The 18,640-nt window shown below is 47.1% G+C and overlaps 1 protein-coding gene across 6 annotated transcripts in view; it reads right to left on the minus strand.

Annotated features, from left to right (window-relative positions):
* The window catches only part of WDR37 (WD repeat domain 37), a 197,021-nt gene that overhangs the window by 102,387 nt on the left and 75,994 nt on the right, over positions 1-18,640 (minus strand). For all 6 annotated transcript variants that reach the window (XM_033931543.1, XM_033931545.1, XM_033931546.1 and 3 more), the window contains exons 6-8: positions 18,075-18,210; positions 5,233-5,304; positions 660-704 (exon numbers count right to left, since the gene is read on the minus strand). In XM_033931543.1, coding sequence (XP_033787434.1) covers positions 660-704; positions 5,233-5,304; positions 18,075-18,210 — 253 coding nt within the window. The remainder of the gene's footprint in view (positions 1-659; positions 705-5,232; positions 5,305-18,074; positions 18,211-18,640) is intronic.

Here is an 18,640-nt window from a genome sequence, read left to right on the forward strand (position 1 = left end):
TTGATTTCCTGCTTTTTATTGGCATTCCACTTATTTATTGGGCACTTGTTTGTCACTGAATTTGCACTCATTAGGCACACAGGAGCACCTAAATGATGGTGTGCGGCTGATTGGAGTAGTCTTGGCTGCTCTGTTGTTTGCCAGCTCTGCTTCTTTAAGCATCAGTGTGGCTCTGCCGAGCGGTTCTGAAGAGCTTTCAAACCCACACTGAGGGTGCTCCTTCACTCAAAAATTTAAAACTTAATTTCAAGTTTATTTGCTGTTTTCAAGTGTGGAGGCCAGGGAATCATATTGCCTTTAATGCCCTAGGGCATACCCTGTTCATATTATTGTGTCTTAAGTATCTGAATTTGGAGGGGGGGGGACACTTTTGTAGTTAATTTGTAACTACAGGCTGAGAATCTTCTCGCTTTGGAGGGAATGCTCAGCCTGGATAGATCGCTCCTGTCCCCATTGAACAGGTTTTGCAGCGGCCTTGTCAATGGGAAGACTAGATAACCTTGTTTATATAGATGAGCAGCTGACACATGAAGACCAAAGTCCATTTCATCAAATACAAGGCCAGAAAGCCACTGTAAAAGTTTTCTTTGGTTACAGCATGTAATATAAAATGAGACAATGCAATTTATAATAGTTTGAATAAAGAGTAATCTGCATACCTGTGAGAGCAATCTGCTCTGTTGGATGAAACTTGATGGAATTTACTATGAAAAACAAAATGAATGCATCTTTTCAACAAAGTTATATTGTAAAGTCAAAATTTTATAATAAAATTAAACAGAAAATCTCAGACACGGTATGGCTATGTTATGTGCTTCCCAGCACTTACTATATTAAAATTGGGGCATAATCAAGTTTCTTTGTAAGATACAAAGCTCAATATAAAAAAAATTAAACTGGCCACAGGGCTCTTATTTCCTTTTCAATTAAATGTATAAAAACCTAAGACATGAGCATAACCTAATATGGACTACTGCAATTTCTGTCAGGCAGGTTTGTGCCTTGCTACAAGGGGCCACTGAAAAGTTCTCAGCCCAACCAAGAAGAGAATGATGTAGAGTCATGAAACTTACAGGCTATGCCATATTTTTCTTGACACTTTTTATTTCAACAATATGATATTAAATGAAAAGTATCAAGAAAAGTGTGGAATAATTTTTAAGTTTCATGGCTCCACATCATTCTCTTCTTGGTTGGGCTGAGAACTTTTCAGCAGCCCCTTGTAATATAAAAGGTGGCTGGGGAACAGAGGAAAAAGACATGATGTTTTCTAGTCACATTTAAAAATCCAAAAGGGCACCAAAGAACCACATAAAAAGAATTTTTTAAAACCCAGTGGTACTTACAAACTCTCAAGCTTCACACAGTGGTATCAAAAGAGGAAAAAAAAGGGACATAAGGCCACATTTCAGACGTTAAATGCTAGAAAATGGGGCTTATGTAAATACCGTATTTGCCGGCGTATAAGACGACTTTTCAGTACCTTAAAATCCTCCCCAAAGTCGGGGGTCGTCTTATACGCCGGGTACTGTTTACATGCCCTTACTTTACATGCCCTAACATCTCCTTCCTTACCTCCTTACGGTGCTTACGGTACTAGTAAACCTGCCGGGACATCAGCGGGGCCATGGCGGGACATCAGTGTGACAAGGGTGCCATCTCCTTCATCCTGCGCAGCGGGAAGCAGTGGCGCTCTGGCCCCACCCCTTTTCTCTTTACTACGTCTCTCGCACATGCGGCCGTGTGTGGAGTCTAGCCCTTAAGGAAGTTGCGGGGGGCGAACAGGAGGCTTTTGAAGGCTTTTAAAGGGAAACTGTCATGCCAGCAAACTTGCTAGGGACTTGCCCGGCACTTGCTCTCTCCCTCTATGTGTTATCTTCCTTCTATCATTGACAGTTTCAGTTTGGTTAACAGTTTAGAAAACAAATAGCATGGCAGCTCCCATGGGTTTATTGTTCTATTCAGCTTTAGTGAATTAAGTTTAATGTTTACCGTACATGTTTGATGATATACAGCCTTGTAACAGTTTTCCTGCTAAGTACCTGCATGTCATAAACATTTGAATTAAAATTGTTGAAATAAATTCTGAATGTTCTTTTAAGTTTTATTTGTTGTGCAGAAGGTGCGCGGAAGAAGGGGTAGTCTTATCGGCGAGTATATAACAAATTTCTATATTTTTAACTGTAAAAGTTTGGGGGGTCGTCTTATACGCCCAGTCGTCTTATAACGCCGGCAAATACGGTATATACATTTAAAAATCCTGACATCCTTTTTGTTTTTTCTAATTGTAATTTGCAGACAATTTCTTCCTAATACGTTAACCATGTATGTACGTCACCATTCAGATTTATTGTCAGTTTTGTTGTAATAAAAACTAGAAACTACATTGACTGTATATATGTGATGACCATATAGTTTGCTGTTTCCTCCTTGTTCTTATTGTTAAATCTTGATGATTAAATAAAAATATTTCACCATTAAAACTAGATACTAGGAGGGTAATTTTTACAACAAAGTGCCTGAGTTAACAGGGTAAGAAGGTGCCTATTTTTCACTTAAGAGTCTATAAATATTAGCACAAATCTGCAGATATCATGCCTAGAATTGAATGCACGGACAAATTGCTCTTGCATGAGGACGTTCCTGGATGTAAAGCTAGGATTTTTGATTAGGTTCCCCTAAATGATAATAAGGGGTAAGGGTTTTCTTTTTTTTTTTCAATGCCTTTATCTTTGAAGACATTTTATGATACTACTGGGTCTTTAGAGGCAAGGCTTTCCAAACTGAATTAGCTGAATCATGCCATTGTTGGGAGGCTGCTGTTTTAAATGTCAACCTTTACAGCATTCACAAAGAATAGAAATAGGATTCATTGAAGTATATTTATTTTTCAGTGACTGGAGTTTATGCATGGATACAGTAAGTGGAGTACTGACCTAGTGGTTAGAGCAGCGCTTCAGCACCCAGAGGTTGGAGTAGATAATGACTTGGGCGGGAAAATTTGTCCCCGTACCTGCCAGCTCAGTCCCCATCATTGCGAGCTCGATCCCTGTCCCCACAAGCTCGGTCTCCGTCCCCACAAAACATCTGATCCCAACCGCAGAAGCCTCGAACAGTTATAATTTTATACTGAACCTTATTTTATTAAAGTATTAAAAAAAAAACCAATATTCTGTACAATTGTCATTTATAAATCACAAATAATACAGAGCAAGGATCTAACAAACTCCTTGTCTCCCCTCTCCTCCCCCTCACAAGTATCCCCCTCCACTATCGAGAAAACTGAAGTCCAAACTACTACAGAACTGCTACATAGAAAAATCAAGCTAACAGAATACTTCAGTCACACATGACAGGAATAGTGTTAGGGAATGCAACTAGGGCAACTACCTCCTGGTTAGAGAGAGCCCTAAGCCAGCTGGAAGCTAAAGAAGCACAGTCTGGGCTTTGCAGTCCCCAGTTATGTCTAACACCAGCTCTAGCAGGATACCTATATCAAATCTGATACATTCTAATACAAAAATAGACAATAAAATCATTTTTTCTACCTTTTATTGTCTCGTCATTTTATTCTTCAAATCATGTTGGTCTCAGGCATCTGGTCTCTGTTTTCTTTGGTCTTCTCTTAACTCACTTGCCAGGGTCTCCTGATCATTTGCCATTTCTTCTTTCTCTGTGTATGTATTCTTTCCCATGTTCAGGATATCCCTTCTCTATGTCTCTTATACGTCCCTTTCTAGTATTTCCCTGCCTTATCTCTCCATTCTATGACCCCTCCCCCCTGTGTACAGTATCACTCTACTATATCCCCCTGCCAAGCATCTTCCTTCTTGCATTATTTTCTCCCATGTCTAGCTATCTTCTGTCTGTGTCCATATACTACCTCCATGCAACATTCCCCTTTTTGTCCCTGTTCTTATGCTCCCATCCATGCCCACATCTCCTTTCTTCTTTTAAAATATCTCCCTGTGTCCAGTTTCTCCCCTCTCATTCCCTTAGACCAATGTGTCTCTCACTCTCTCTTTTTCCTCTCTCCCTTCGCTATGTTTAATATTTCACTCACCTCTTCCTTCATCCCCTTGGTATCAGCTTTTCTTTCCTTTTCCTTCTCTCTCTTCTTCCCTGCAGGTCCTGCACCTCTCTCCCTTCCCTCTGGTCCCCTTCCCAAGGGAACAAAACCTTCAGTGCCCTGGTATGGGACTGACACCTCTCCCTTCCTTCCAGCTCCACTCCACTCACCACATGGGCCCTGCACCTGATTCCCTTCTCTCCCTAATTCCCAGGACCAGATTCCAGCAACTGTCTCCCATCCCTTCAGCTCCAGCAGCCCAAGCAAACACCTCTCCTTTGTGGGTACAGCAAAAGCACCCCCTTATGAATCCAAAAGTCGCCCTCCCCCCCTATCGTGGGTCCAACATCCCTCGCACCCTCCCTCCCTTGGCTCCTCAATCACCGCGCGGCAAAAAAACACCCCAAAAACAACAAAATTGTGACTCTCCTGGGTTTGGCCCCTTCGCGCCTCTCAGGGCAGGCCTACAAGCCTCTTAGAAGCTTCCTGCACACAGTGCTGCTCCGGAACCCTTTTTGCTGTCGTGTCCCTCCTTCCAATGTAACTTCCAGTTTCGCCCCACACAAGTGATTTTACCAGCCATTAGCCTCTCCTGGCTGGTTAAATCACTGGAATATCAATCTGAAAGGCTCTACATTTTGGAATCACTGCTTAAAACCTTTGCATAATTCATGAATCTATATCCTTCACAGCTACCAAACTGCCCCTTCTATCTGCTTTGTATCAGTTTTCAAGATATTTACTACGAATATGCATGGGATAGATTTATATGCCACCAAGGCAGTGCAAGCAAATCTACTTTATGCATTTTCATTGTGGATCTCATTGAAATTCTGTCTGGATAAAAGGGTACTTGAGCACTGGTTTCAAAAAACAATGCTTTGACAAGTATTTAAGAGTTTTGTTACTACTGGAATTTTTTTTGGCAGCCCTTTATATTTCATACAGTAATAGGGAAGCATTTCAGTGAGAAGTTACTTAACATGGATTTCCTTCTATATAAGAAATTATGGACCTCAAATATACAGCTGGTAGATGGTAATTTATATATGGTCTGGTGTATTGGTTTTCCTTCTGAAACAAACCAAACCTTATTTTTATGTAATACTTAATGTTTTTGTATTAAAGCAGTAAGTTTCCCCATTTAATTTGTTTAGTCTTACCTGATCCAGCGTGACCTATATACTTAACAAGGCACTTTCCTGTTTCTATGCTCCATAACAAGGCAGTATGATCTAAAAGGTTTAAAAAAAGTGTTATCCAAATGTTTCCTGCATTTTTACTTTTCATAACATATTTTAACACTTAAATTACAAATCATGATCACCACACATATAATCTTTGAACTGCACCATGAGGCACACAAATAACCAACAATGTAATAATTCATTACTTTGTTATATATAGCACAGTTACTTACCGTAACAGGTGTTATCCAGGGACAGCAGGCATATATTCTCACATGTGGGTGACGTCATCTACGGAGCCCCGGCGCGGACAGCTTTTCAAGCAAACTGATTGAAGTTTCAAGTTTGCACACTGCACCACGCATGTGCATTGCCTTCTCGCCCACTAGAGGGCGCATCCCACCTCGTGGTCCTCAGTTCCATAACTAGCAATGAAGCCATCCCCGGGGAGGCGGGCGGGATGTTGAGAATATATGCCTGCGTGTACCTGGATAACACTGTTACGGTAAGTAACTGTGCTTTATCCCAGGACAAGCAGGCATGATATTCTCCATGTGGGTGACCTCCAAGCTAACCAAAAAAGGGCAGGTGGGAGGATGGCAATTTAGGAAAACAGATTTGCCAAAATGGACTGGCCAAACCGGCCGTCACTCCTGGATAAAGTGTCCAGGCAGTAATGAGAGGTGAATGTATGAACCGAAGACCAAGTGGCAGCCTTACATATGTCCTCCATCGGAGTGGATCGGAGGAAAGCTATCGAAGCTGCCATCGCTACGGACCTTGTGCCCCGTGACTCGACCCGGGGGAGGAAGGCCAGGCCTGAGCGTGAGCAGAAGGAAATGCAAGCGGCCAACCAGTTAGACAGAGTGCGCTTCTGGAAAACTGGGTGTCCTAATCGATTGGGATCGAAGGACAAAAACAATTGAGGAACCTTCCGATGAGACCTGGTGCGTGAAGATAATATGCCAACGCCCCTATTACAGTCAAGCGTGTGAAGCGCCGTCTCGCCAGTGATGGGAGGTGGGCTATTCGGGAAGAACACAGGAAGGACAATGGGACTGATTGAGGTGGAAGTCAGAGAAACAACTTTAGGTAAAAACTTAGGATGGGTGCGGGAGAGAACCACCTTGTCGTGATGAAAAGACAGTTGAAGGAGGGGTCCGCAACCAAGGCTTGCAACTCCCCAATCCGCCTGGCGGAGGTGAGGGCAATTAGAAAAACACGCTTTCCAAGAGTCAGAAATTTCAAGAGGGACTTGTTGAGTGGCTCAAACGGGGGTTTCATCAGTGAGCCAGAACCACATTCAAATTCCCACACGACAGACGGTGGCTTAAAGGGGGACAAACCCCTGGAGTAACCCTTTCTGAAGCGTGTCACCAAGGGATGGAGTGACAGAGGGCCGTCCCTCAGAGTTGGTGAAAGCAGAAATCGCACTGAGGTGGAACCCGCACCGAAGTGGTCTTTCAAGCCGTGAGCGCGACAAAATGAAACAAAATATTCTAAAACCGAGGATACGGACTGATACCGGATCCAGGTGAAAAGACGAGCACCAGGTGTGAAAACCTGGTCCATTTCTGCGCATAGCAAAGCCTCGTCGAGATCTTGCGGGAGGCTTCCAAAAACCTCCTTCACCGATTGAGACAGGTCCGGAGGAGTCAGGTGAACAAGAAACCAGGCTGTCAGGTGCAATGACTGCAGGTTGGGATGTAACATGGATCCTTGACTCTGAGACAGCAGAGAAGGAGAGACAGGCAGGGAAGAGGCTCCCTGGCACTGAGCTGGAGCTAGCAGGGAGAACCAGTGCTGACGCGGCCACCGAGGTGCTATGAGAATCATCGTGGCCGTGGGACGATTTTAGGTGTACCAACGTTCGCATGATCAGAGGGAACGGAGGGAATGCATACAGGAACCTCCCTTCCCAGTCGAGTAGGAAGGCATCCGCTTCCAGACGGTCCTGCGAGTACATCCGAGAAACAATATAGTGGTAGTTTGTGTGTCTCCGGAGAGCAAACAGATCCACCTGTGGCGTTCCCCAGCGAGCGAAAACCTCGCGTAGAACTGCTGAGTGTAGAGTCCACTCGTGCGGTTGCAAGAAGTCGACTCAGTTTGTCCGCCAGGCAATTTCCGTTCTCCTTGGATGTAGACCCGCCCGGAGGAAGATGTTCCGGGAGGCCGCCCACTCCCAGAGGCGAAGGGCCTTCGGAGCAGAGGGGCCATGACCCCCGTTCCTCCCTGCTTGTTCACATAAAACATTGCCACCTGGTTGTCCGTGCGGACGAGTGTACCACCTGGTCCTGCAATATGTGAACGAAGGCTACCGAAGTGCTAGGAAGATGGCTCGCAAGATGGCTCGCAGCTCTAGCACGTTGATATGACACTGACGGTCTTTTGTCGACCACAGGCCCTGCGTGCGAAGGCCGTCGAGATGGGCTCCCCACGCGTACTCCGAGGAGTCCGTGGTCAGGACCTTGCGAAAAGGCGGAGTGCGAAACAATAGTCCCATGGACAGATTTGAAGAGTCTGTCCACCAACGCAGCGATTTCCGCAAGGGCGGCGTTACCGAAATGAGGCGAGACACCGGGTCGCACTCCTGACGCCACTGGGACGCGAGGGTCCACTGAGGGATCCTCAGATGTAGCCTCGCAAACGGCGTGACATGTACCGTCGAGGCCATATGGCCCAGCAGCATCATCATGCGCTTGGCCGACACCCTCGATAGTTGGGAGACCTGGCGGCTCATCCGTACCAAGGTTTCCAACCGCTGGTTCGGTAGGTAGGAGCGTAGGCGCACCGTGTCCAGCACCGCACCTATGAATTGAAGAGACTGCGACGGCCTCAACTGAGACTTTGGAAAGTTTATCTCGAACCCGAGAGTTTGCAGGAAGGCAATAGACTGTCGGGTCGCTGAGATAACCCCCTCCCTGGTCGGGCTTTGATGAGCCAATCGTCCAGGTAAGGGAAACACATGGAGTCCACGTGACCTGAGGGCTGCTGCAACCACCACCATGCACTTCGTGAATACTCGTGGGGACGCGGCCAGGCCGAAGGGCAGTACCCTGTACTGGAGGTGGAGGTCCCCCACCTGGAATCGTAAGAATCTTCGATAGGCGGGGATGCACCGGAACATGGGTGTATGCTTCCTTCAGGTCGAGGGAGCACATCCAGTCCCCTTCCCCCCAAGAGGGGGTACAAAGCCGGGAGAGATAGCATTCGAAACTTCTCCCGGGCCAGGAATTTGTTGAGCTTCCTGAGGTCCAGTATGGGGCGCAGGTCCCCGGTCTTTTTTGTGGACCGAAAAAAGTAGCGGGAGTAAAACCCCGTACCCCCACTGGTCCTTGGGGACCGGCTCGACCGCCTCCGAAGCTTCAAGAGGGCTTTGGCTTCGGTTATAAGGGTCGGTAGCTGCGAACGGTTTGCAGGGGACTAAACTTGGTGGACTGTCCGGCGGCGAGGACACAAAGTTGAGCGAGTAGCCCTCGAGACGATCCGGAGCACCCAAGCGTCTGAGGTAATCCCGGTCCATGCCTCCCGGAAAGGACCGAAGACGGCCCCCGATAGGAAGGGGTTCCTGTGAAAGTGCGGAGGGGAACCCGCCCCCGTCCGCTCAGCCCGTCAAAAGGAAGGCGCGGGCTTAGAAGGGCCCTGCGCCTGGGCTTGGGTTTGTCCCCCTCTGCCTCGCTGAGACGGACGTCTCGGAGGCGGTCTCGAGAAAGCCGGGGTCGATTTCTGAGGGTATCGGCGCGGCGGAGGCCGAAAGGGTTTCTGCGGCGGGGGTCTAGGTTTGGGGCGGACCAGGGATGCTAGAGAGCGCTCCTGTTCCGACAAGCGTTTGGTCGCCGCATCCAATGACTCGTCGAATAACTCGGACCCCACACAAGGCAAGTCTGCCAGGCGTTCCTGCAGGTTTGGGTCCATGTCGAGGGTGCGAAGCCAGGCCAAGCGGCGCATGGCCACCGCGAGGGCCGACACCCTCGAAACCAGCTCAAAGGCGTCGTACACTGCGTGGAATAGGTACAACCGCAATTGAGACAGGTTGGACATGAATTTATCGAATCCTGCTCTTTGGGAGTCCGGTAACGAGTTTCGATATTGAGGAAGGTCCTTCACCATACCCCGCAAATAGGAGGAAAAGGTGAAGGCGTAATTTAGAACCCTGGTGGCCATCAGGGAATTTGAATAGAGGCGCCGGCCAAACTTGTCCAGGGTCCGCCCCTCCCTGCCTGGTGGAACCGCCGCAGAAACCCGTGAGGGTTGTGATTTTTTTAAGGGCAGACTCCACCAGAAGAGGACTGGTGTGAGAGCTGCGCCTTATCGAACCCTTTAGGGGGAATCGTCCTATACTTTGATTCCATTTTTGAAGGCACAGACGTGACTGTAAGAGGGTTTGACAAGTTCTGCAGCCAGGTTTGCAGAAGGACACTGTTGAGAGGGAGTCTAGGCACCTCCCTAGGAAGAATTGGGGAGGTCCTGTTCTTCCAAAAAATTCTTTGGAATACCGAGAGCCTACCATCAGGTCAATCCCCAGGGCTTGGGCCATGTCCTGAACGAAGGATGAAAACGAGGACGGCCTAGCCTGGGGAGACGGGGTTCTCGACCGCCCCACCGAGGAGAGGGGGGAGGCCTCATGGGAATAATGAGGATCCCTAACCGATCCCGAATCCCAGGATCCCCTCTCGAGGGCCCTCGAGGGGGAAGGTGAAGTTATCCTCCTCGCAGAACCCTTGGGTGAGGACCCCGGGGTTCGTGGGACACTCTCCCGTTTCCTCGGCGAGGCGGCCCGGGAAGACTTCCCATGGGGTGAGCGGAGGAGCCTCGGGTTGTCGAGGCGCAACTCCGACACCTGCAGCGCCTCGCCCCCGAACGACGAGGAACGGTCGCGCCGAGGCGAGCCTCGGGGCCGCTTAGACTTCCTCGATCGACGCCCCGTCCGAGGTCGCGTCGAGGGCGAGGCGTGTCTGGAAGACCCGGAGGAGGAGGAGGAAAGACGGCGCACTCTGCGCAACTTTCTTTGGGCCTTACACTCCGCTCAGGGGGTTCCCCCGAGGTCGAGGTCCGGGGCGGGGCCGAGACCGAGGTGAACGGGGCCCCAGTACCCGAGACCGAGGTCGCCGAGGCCGGGGCTCCCGAGGGAGCCGAGGCCGGGGCCTCCGAGACCGAAGGCGCCCAGGCCGAGGTCGAGGCCGCCGGAACCGCAGCACGCTGCAACACTTCCAGGGCTCCCGACAGCTCCGATGAGATCAGAGCTCGGAGGAGATCCTGGAAGGCCGGAATCCCCACGAAGGTGGGGAGTTCCGAGTCCGGGGCACACTCCCTGGAGGGCGACCTCGGTCTCGAGGATTCCCTCGGGGTGTGCGGAGTCGAGGTCCGATGCGGGGCCGGGGTCGACCCACCCGCCTTGGCCTGACTCGAGGATGGCTTCTTTGCTGAAGGGGATGGAACAGAGGACTTACCCGAAGCTTGCTTCACTGACGACGTCTTCGAGGAAGAGGGCCGAGGCGAGGCCGAGGCCCCCGAGGACGCCGAGGCCGAGGTCAAGGCCGGGGCCGAAGCCGAGGCCGACGTCGAGGCCTTAGGCGGCGCGTCGACGGCGAACAATTCGGCCATTCTTGCCTTACGGCGACGGAGGGCCCTGTTTTGGAAGGTAGCACAGCGATCGCACGAGTCTGTCGGATGTTCGGGCCCAAGACAGACAATGCACCACCGGTGAGGGTCAGTGATGGAAAGCAACCTCTCACACCGGCTGCACTTTTTGAATCCCGTAACAGGACGGGACATCCACGAAGAAAAAGAAGAAGGCCGGGAACGTACCGACGTCCCGCGGCCACGGCTTCCGGGAGCCCCCGGAGCCCGACGAAAAACGGAAGACTTTTTTTTTTTTTTTTTTTGAAAAGAAACGAAAGGAAAACAGCACCGCGAACTAATTAGAAGGGAAAAAACAAACTAAACGCGGCAGCTAGAAGGCAAAAACACTGGAGCTCAGATCCACAGGGCTTTCTTGCTCCGCGGAAAAATTTGAACTGAGGACCACGAGGTGGGATGCGCCCTCTAGTGGGCGAGAAGGCATGCACATGCGTGGTGCAGTGTGCAAACTTGAAACTTCAATCAAGTTTGCTTGAAAAGCTGTCCGCGCCGGGGCTCCGTAGATGACGTCACCCACATGTGAGAATATCATGCCTGCTTGTCCTGGGATAAATTCAGTTACACAATAAGGTCTAAAACTGATTTCCTCTTGTTGTCTGGGAAGAGGAGGAGGGAAAGAAAATTTCAAGTCTTGTAAGGTAGAATGCATGAAACCACGCAAATCAATCAAAGCAGAATGCATGTTTGGTATGCTACTGAGTTCCGAACTTTAAATTATCAAGAGAGACCAGGACAAAACCATCATTTTGAAGCTCATTTGCAGGTGTCTTAAGTTGTTATTCAGAGCTTTCAGCCCTTGGAACAGACCATCAAAAACACAAAAAAATTGTTTTTAACATGCAGGTGATAAATGCAACCTTTTTAAAAACGTTTACTACTTGGACTCCTTACAGAAGAAAAAGGATAAAAACTAGGGCTGCATGTCAATTACAATTTTAATTGTGATTAATTGCATGATTAAACTATGTTATTTATTTATTTCCCTACAGCAGCTCCTTAACCTTCCACTGCCCAGAGTTACAAGGGGCTGAGGTAGGGAAATAAATAAATATATCTTTAATTGTGATTACAAATTTTAATTAAAATGTAGTCCTAAAAAAACTGAATAAAAAGCAATAAAATGATCAGAAATACAAAATACAAATTAAAGACTCAAAAACAGCATGCAGAATAGAAGTGAATGTACAGAACACATTTATGGTAAATATTAACATTGAATATCAATCTGAAAGACTATACACTTTGGGATCGCTGCTTAAAACCTTTGCATAATTCGTTGTTGACTCTATATCCTTCAGAGCTACCAAATTGTTCCTTCTACCTGCTCTACTTAAATGAAAGTTAAAAAAAGGTCATTGTCTAATTAATATTATACTTTTTGAGTAAAAAGTAAAAGCACCGCAACTTATTGTTAATGTTTTTATCTCGAGCATTATTGCTCTTCAATTCAATCAAATCTACTTTGTTTTGGGTAAAACTAAATTTTTGAAAATGACTGTCACTCATATGAATGAACTGGTGAATTATTAAAGCAGCACAGCTAAAATGGTGTTTAACACTTGCACTAGCAGAAAGTGTAGTATGCAGTCTGATAAAAAGTACCTTCAAATTAGGCCAGGTTGCAATATTACCAATTTTGCTCTTTATAATTTAAAAAGCACTTAGTTCCCACCCTCTCACAGCCTGATCACACTGCACTTAGCTGACCCGGAAACCTTCTCTCCGACATCAGAGCTCATATCAGAGGGAAGGCTTGTGGTTCAGCGACATGCAGCATGTGAACCGCTGCCTATGCATCCCTGCAACAACTACCACTGAAGGCAGAAGGAGAAGCCCAGCTAGACGGCTCTGAAGGAAGAGATTGCAGCTTGAGTAAGTAAGGAAGAAAGGGGACATGATCTGGGAAAAAATGGAGAAAGGAGGAGGGGAGAAGTGCATTGGGACATGGAAGGGGCATGATTTTGGGACAAAGGCTGGGAGGTGGCAGGGCATGAACTCAGGACACAGAAGGAAGGGAGGGGGCATGAACATGGGATACAGAAGGGAGAGAGGAAGGGGGCACTAACTTGAGACATAAGAGGGAGGGAACAGAAAGAGAGAATTGTTGGGCATGAGTGTGTGAGTGAGAGGGAAAGAGATGGTTTACATGGGGAAAAGAAGAAAGAGGAAAATTGGGCAAAAAGAGAGCGGAGTGAGGTAGAGATGCATGGGGAATAGAAGGCTGAGAGGGAGAAATGTTGGATATAGTGGTGGAGAGGGAACAGAGGGACAGATTGAAGAGGATACAAGGGGAAGGAATGTTGGACAAATTGATGGAGGGAGAGATGTGGCATTGTGCTGGAGAGGTGTGATAGAAGGAGAAATGGGCATGCAGCTGGTGAAAAATGTTGCACATGATCCGGGGGATATGAGAGGGAAAATTGTTGGATGTGGCAATAGAGGGAATAGGAAAGATGCACCCTAGATCTCTCTCTCTCTCTTTCTCCATTCTCTTTGCAGCAAGGGAGGGAATAAGAGAAGGACAGTGAGAGAGAGACATGTTGCCAACGGGGGTGAACAAGAGAGGAAGAAAAGTTGGACTCATTGAGAGACAGAGAGAGATGTTGGTTGGGTGAAGGAAATGAAGTCTGGAGGAAGCGTGCAGGAGGTAGAAAGAAAGAAATATTGGATGCACAGTCAGAAGAAAGTGCAACCAGAGACTCATGAAATCACCAGAAAACAAAGGTAGAAAAATGATTTTACTTTCAATTTAGTGATTGAAAGTGTCAGTTTTGATAAATTATATCTGCTGTCTATATTTTGCACTATATTTGTCTATTTTTCTATAGACCACCCCATGCGCATCACACCACTCCTCAAATAGACGCCAAACCCTCACATAAGACCGAGAGGTGGAAAACCTCCGGGACCCCAAGAGAGTTGAGATCACTTTATTTTAATACCCCTTCTTACCTAGGCAAACCCTTTCAAGAGCCAAGCTGTAACACAAAAGGGACCCGAATCGAACACTGGAATGGGACCCTGAGTTAGAAGGTCATCCAAGAGAGGAAGAGGATCCACCACCAGATGCCTCACCAGATCTGCATACCATGGTCATCGAGGCCAATCTGGAGCCACCAGATCCATGAGACCCGGATGGCGAATTATGCGGAGAAGAACTCTGCCCACTAATGGCCATGGAGGGAACACATGCAACAGCCCCTCCATTGGCCATGGTTGAACCAGAGCATCCAGGCCCTCGGCCTGACCGTCTCTGCAACGACTGAAGAAGCGGGGTACTTTGGTGTTGACACATGTGGCCATCAGGTCCATTAGGAACTGACCCCAAGACTGAACTATCAACTGCAAAGCCACCTGGCTTAGACACCACTCTCCGGGATCTAGCACATGACGACTTAGGAAGTTTGCTTGAACATTCTCCACTCCAGCATTGTGGGATGCTGATATTTTGTGAAGGTGCGACTCCGCCCAGACCATGAGCAGAGTCGCCTCCTGTGCCACCAAAGTGCTCCTGGTGCCCCCCTGATGACCGACATAAGCCACCGCCTTGGCATTGTCTGACAGAACCGTGAATGACTTGCCCATCAGAAAGGACTGGAAGGCTAACAGCGCCAGACGGATGGCTCTGGTCTCCAAGACATTGATCGACCAAGAAGCCTCCTCCTCGGACCAGGTGCCCTGAGCTGAGTGACCTAGACACTGAGCTCCCCAACCAAGAAGACTGGCATTCGTGAGCAGCACCGTCCACTGCAGATGGTCCAGACTCACCCTTTGTACAAGATGGGGGGTCTGTAGCCACCAACGAAGACTGCTCCGAGCTAAGCCCAGAAGCAGAGCAGGGTGATCCAGACTGTGCCTCTGAGGCAACCACCGTCGAAGAAGAGCATACTGAAGAGGACGCATGTGGGTCCGCGACCACCTCACTACATTGAGGGAGGCCGCCATCGACCCCAAGACTTGCAGGAAATCCTGCGCCCGAGGACACCGGGCACCATAAGTAGACGAATCTAAGATTGTAATTTGCTTACCGGGCCTCCAGAAGGAAGACCTTCCCCAAAGAGGTGTCAAACAGGACCCCTAGATATTCCAGGCACTGGGATGGAGACAATCGGCTCTTGGCAAGGTTGACTACCCATCCCAGCGACTGCAGAAACTCCACCCCTCAAGTCGTGACCTGAATGGTCTCCTGGAACGACTTGGCTCGAATCAACCAGTCGTCCAGGTAGGGATGAACAAGAATGCCCTCTTTTTGCAACGCTGCTGCAACAACCACTATCACGGAGTCGTGGCCAGACCAAATGGAAGAGCACAGAACTGATAATGTTGCCCCAAGATCGCAAACCACAGAAAGCGATGATGGGAGGCCCGAATAGGAATGTGCAAGTAGGCCTCAGTCAGATCTAGAGAGGTCAGAAACTCCCCCGGCTGAACCACCAGAATCACCGACTGCAGAGTTTCCATATGGAAGGAAGGCACATGAAGAACCCTGTTGACCCCCTTCAAATCCAGGATGGGTTGAAAGGTCCACAAAGTAAATCGAGTACCAACCTGTGCCCCACTGCGGGGAAACTGGAACCACCACCCGGCGATCCAAGAGTCATTGAAGGGTCTGATGAAAGGCCTGATGTTTCCATGCCACCTACGAGGGAGAAGCGAGAAAACTGTCTGGCAAGGACCGGGCGAACTCCAGAGCATAGCCGTCCCGGATCACTTCCAGAACCCACTGATCGGACATGATGTCTGCCCACTTTGGATAAAAATCCCTTAACCGGGTGCCCACCAAAACCAAGACGGGCACCAGCAAGGAGTCATTGGGCAGGATGGGCGGCAGTAGAGCTGGTGAGGGCGCTACCTGAACCCTGGCGGGCCCAACGAAAGGACTGTGTGCGCTGGAAAAATCTGCCTCTATAGAGCCCAGAAGATGGAACAGAGGCAGCCCCTTTATCAGAGCGGAAGCAGTGGAAATCATGCCCACGAGCAGCGCCACCGCAAGCCAACGGTCGAGGCCTATCCTCAGGCAAACGAGGCACTTTGGAATCAGTGAGAGTCTGAACCAATCTGTCCTGGTCCTCACCAAACAGTTTGTGTATTTGATTCTTGAGGCTTTGTAACTGTTTGCTTTTTCTCAATAAAATTTTGAAACTGGAAAAAAAATAAACAAACACAGACAAGCTTCAGGGGTCGTAGAAAGTGATCTAGACTACATTTCTCCCTCGGTATTCGCAGGAGATAGGGGCAGAGCCAGACCGCGAAGGGAGAAAAACCACGAATAACTTCTCGTCCAGCTCTGACCCATCCCCGCCTCTCTCCCGCCTTCCCCTCGGCATTCAGGCCTTACCTGGTGGTCTAACAGGCTTTCAGGAGCGATCTTCCTATACTCCTGCCCCATGCAGATCACCAATAGGAAATGACTGCCGTGAGTTCCCGTAGTCTCTCGAGACTATGACGGGAGCTCCTGCCTGAAAGCCCGCTAGACCACCAGTTAAGGCCGGGATGCCGGGAGGAAGGCTGGAGGGAGGCGGGAACGTCCAAAACTATGATGTATTTTCCTCCCCCCCCAAAAACAAAGAAATCACGAATATGTGAAACTGCGAGTGTCGAAACTGCAAATGGAGAGGGGGAAGTGTAGTTACAGAGGTACACACTCTGACAGTATTCTTATAGATCAGCTTTGGAACTCTTTTTCTTTGATTGATACAACATTGCTTAAGAAGTTATACACCAAATTCGCTAAAGGTTCCTGTAAATTTGACTTATACAAGCATATATTTTGACAGGCCTTCCTCCATATTTAATTATTCTTACTAATTTAATCAATTCCTAAGGAAAGGTATAATGCCAACTAGGTTACATTTTGTTAAATCTATTACTAAAGGGATCAAATGTGGACTCTGCTCTTTGTTCAAACTACAGGCCAGTGGCAAACATCCCATTTTTAGCTAAGAAGGTTGAGGCAGTGGTGGGAATAAAATCATAGGACTATCTTTCTAAGTATCACAAACAGTGTTGTTGGCATTAGAGATAGTTGAAATTTAACTTGGATGAGGGCTTCCTAACATTGATTATGCAATTAGACCTGTCGGAGGACTTTGATTTGGTCAAACATGAAATATTTTTAGGTAGATTAGCCCATAAAGGAATCTCATATACAGTTCTAAGCTGGTTTTCTGGATTTTTGCAACATCATACTTTACAGGTTATGTGGAATGGATCTTTTCAAAGCATATGGATTCAGGAGTATCACAGGGCTCCTGGCTTTCCCCTATTCTCTTTAAGTGAATTATACCAGTTACTTATATCATTCGAGATAACTTAATTTTCTAACACAGATGATAGCACCTTGTTATTCCCAGTAGAATAAAATTATTTTCAGGAGACCATAAATTTAATAACTAGAGAATTTGCTAAAATCTCCCAGAGGGTGCTTATGAATGATCTAAAATTTAATCCCAGTAAAAAAAGTAGAAGAAAGGAAATAGTGAAACCTTGCTCTACAGTAAGGCTGGAGTTCATGAAGATTTTTTTGAAACAAGTTTTAAAATTCTTGGGAGTCATCTTAGATTCTACTTTCAGTATGGAGAGACATATAAATGAAATAGTCTGGAAAACTTTCTTTAAACTTAAGTTAATTTGTAGAATAAAATCACTCTTGGATACTTCTCATCTGAGAACTGTGTTGCAGCCAACAAATTATAGGTCAATTAGACTACTCAACATTGCTCTGCTGGGTCTACCTGACTCACAAATGTTTACAGCATGTGCAAAATGCGGCAGCTGAACTTATTTTAGGGGGCAGATCTACTGATCATGCCAACACATTTTTTGATTAAATTGCATTGGTTGCCATTTCAGACGAGAATCAAATTTCAATTATTGATGTTTGCTTTTAAAATTCTTTATGAATTAGTTCCAAACTATCTCCAAAATATGATCTCTTGCTACTTAGCAACCAGAAGACTGCTCTTTTCATGAAATTAGGTTAACTATATCTTCATTTTCGGTATGTTGGACAATGCTACATGTGTATGTGTGCCACACATACATTTTTTACAACAAAATGATCTGTCTGAAGTGTGATTAGAGTTTATGCAAAATAAGTAAAATGATTTTTAATCACATTTATCTTTCAAACCACATCGACTGTTATAGATAATTCAGGAAAATAATGAAAAAATTACCTGCAGATGCCGTCCCCAACACCACGGGCTGTGTTCGTGTGACACTGACATCCCAAATCCCATCCCTGTGGCCAACATACTCCTTCACTAACTGACAGATTGCCCTGGAGGTTGTGGTTTTGAAACTGGATACAATCTAAAACAACAAAAGGCAAAACTGTTTTTCCCCCAACATTCTGCAGACAAGAAATTAGGTGTGGCCTGAAGATGCCCCTTCCTTTTTTTCCCCCAACCCATTAAATGGTGGTCAAAAACACAGTGGAATAAAAATACAAAGCCCACAACCATGCAGAAATTCAAATCAGCATATTCATGGCATTCAAAACTTTCCTCCACAGTTCTATTATAAAAGCTAAGAATTTGATGTCAATTCTAGAAATTGGTGCCAAGATTTAGGTACACTAATGCCATGTGCTCAGCGCATGGTGCCAGCTCTAAAATGATATCTTGACACCAAGATTCTGTTATAGAATACTAGTGTAAATGTGCCCTGAAGTGCATACAACTTATAATATTCTATACATTACATAGGAAAACACCCTCCAGGGTTTCAAGACAAAGTTGGA

This window comes from Geotrypetes seraphini, chromosome 2, assembly GCF_902459505.1.
Source record: "Geotrypetes seraphini chromosome 2, aGeoSer1.1, whole genome shotgun sequence".
In the NCBI taxonomy this organism is placed as follows: Eukaryota; Metazoa; Chordata; class Amphibia; order Gymnophiona; family Dermophiidae; genus Geotrypetes; species Geotrypetes seraphini.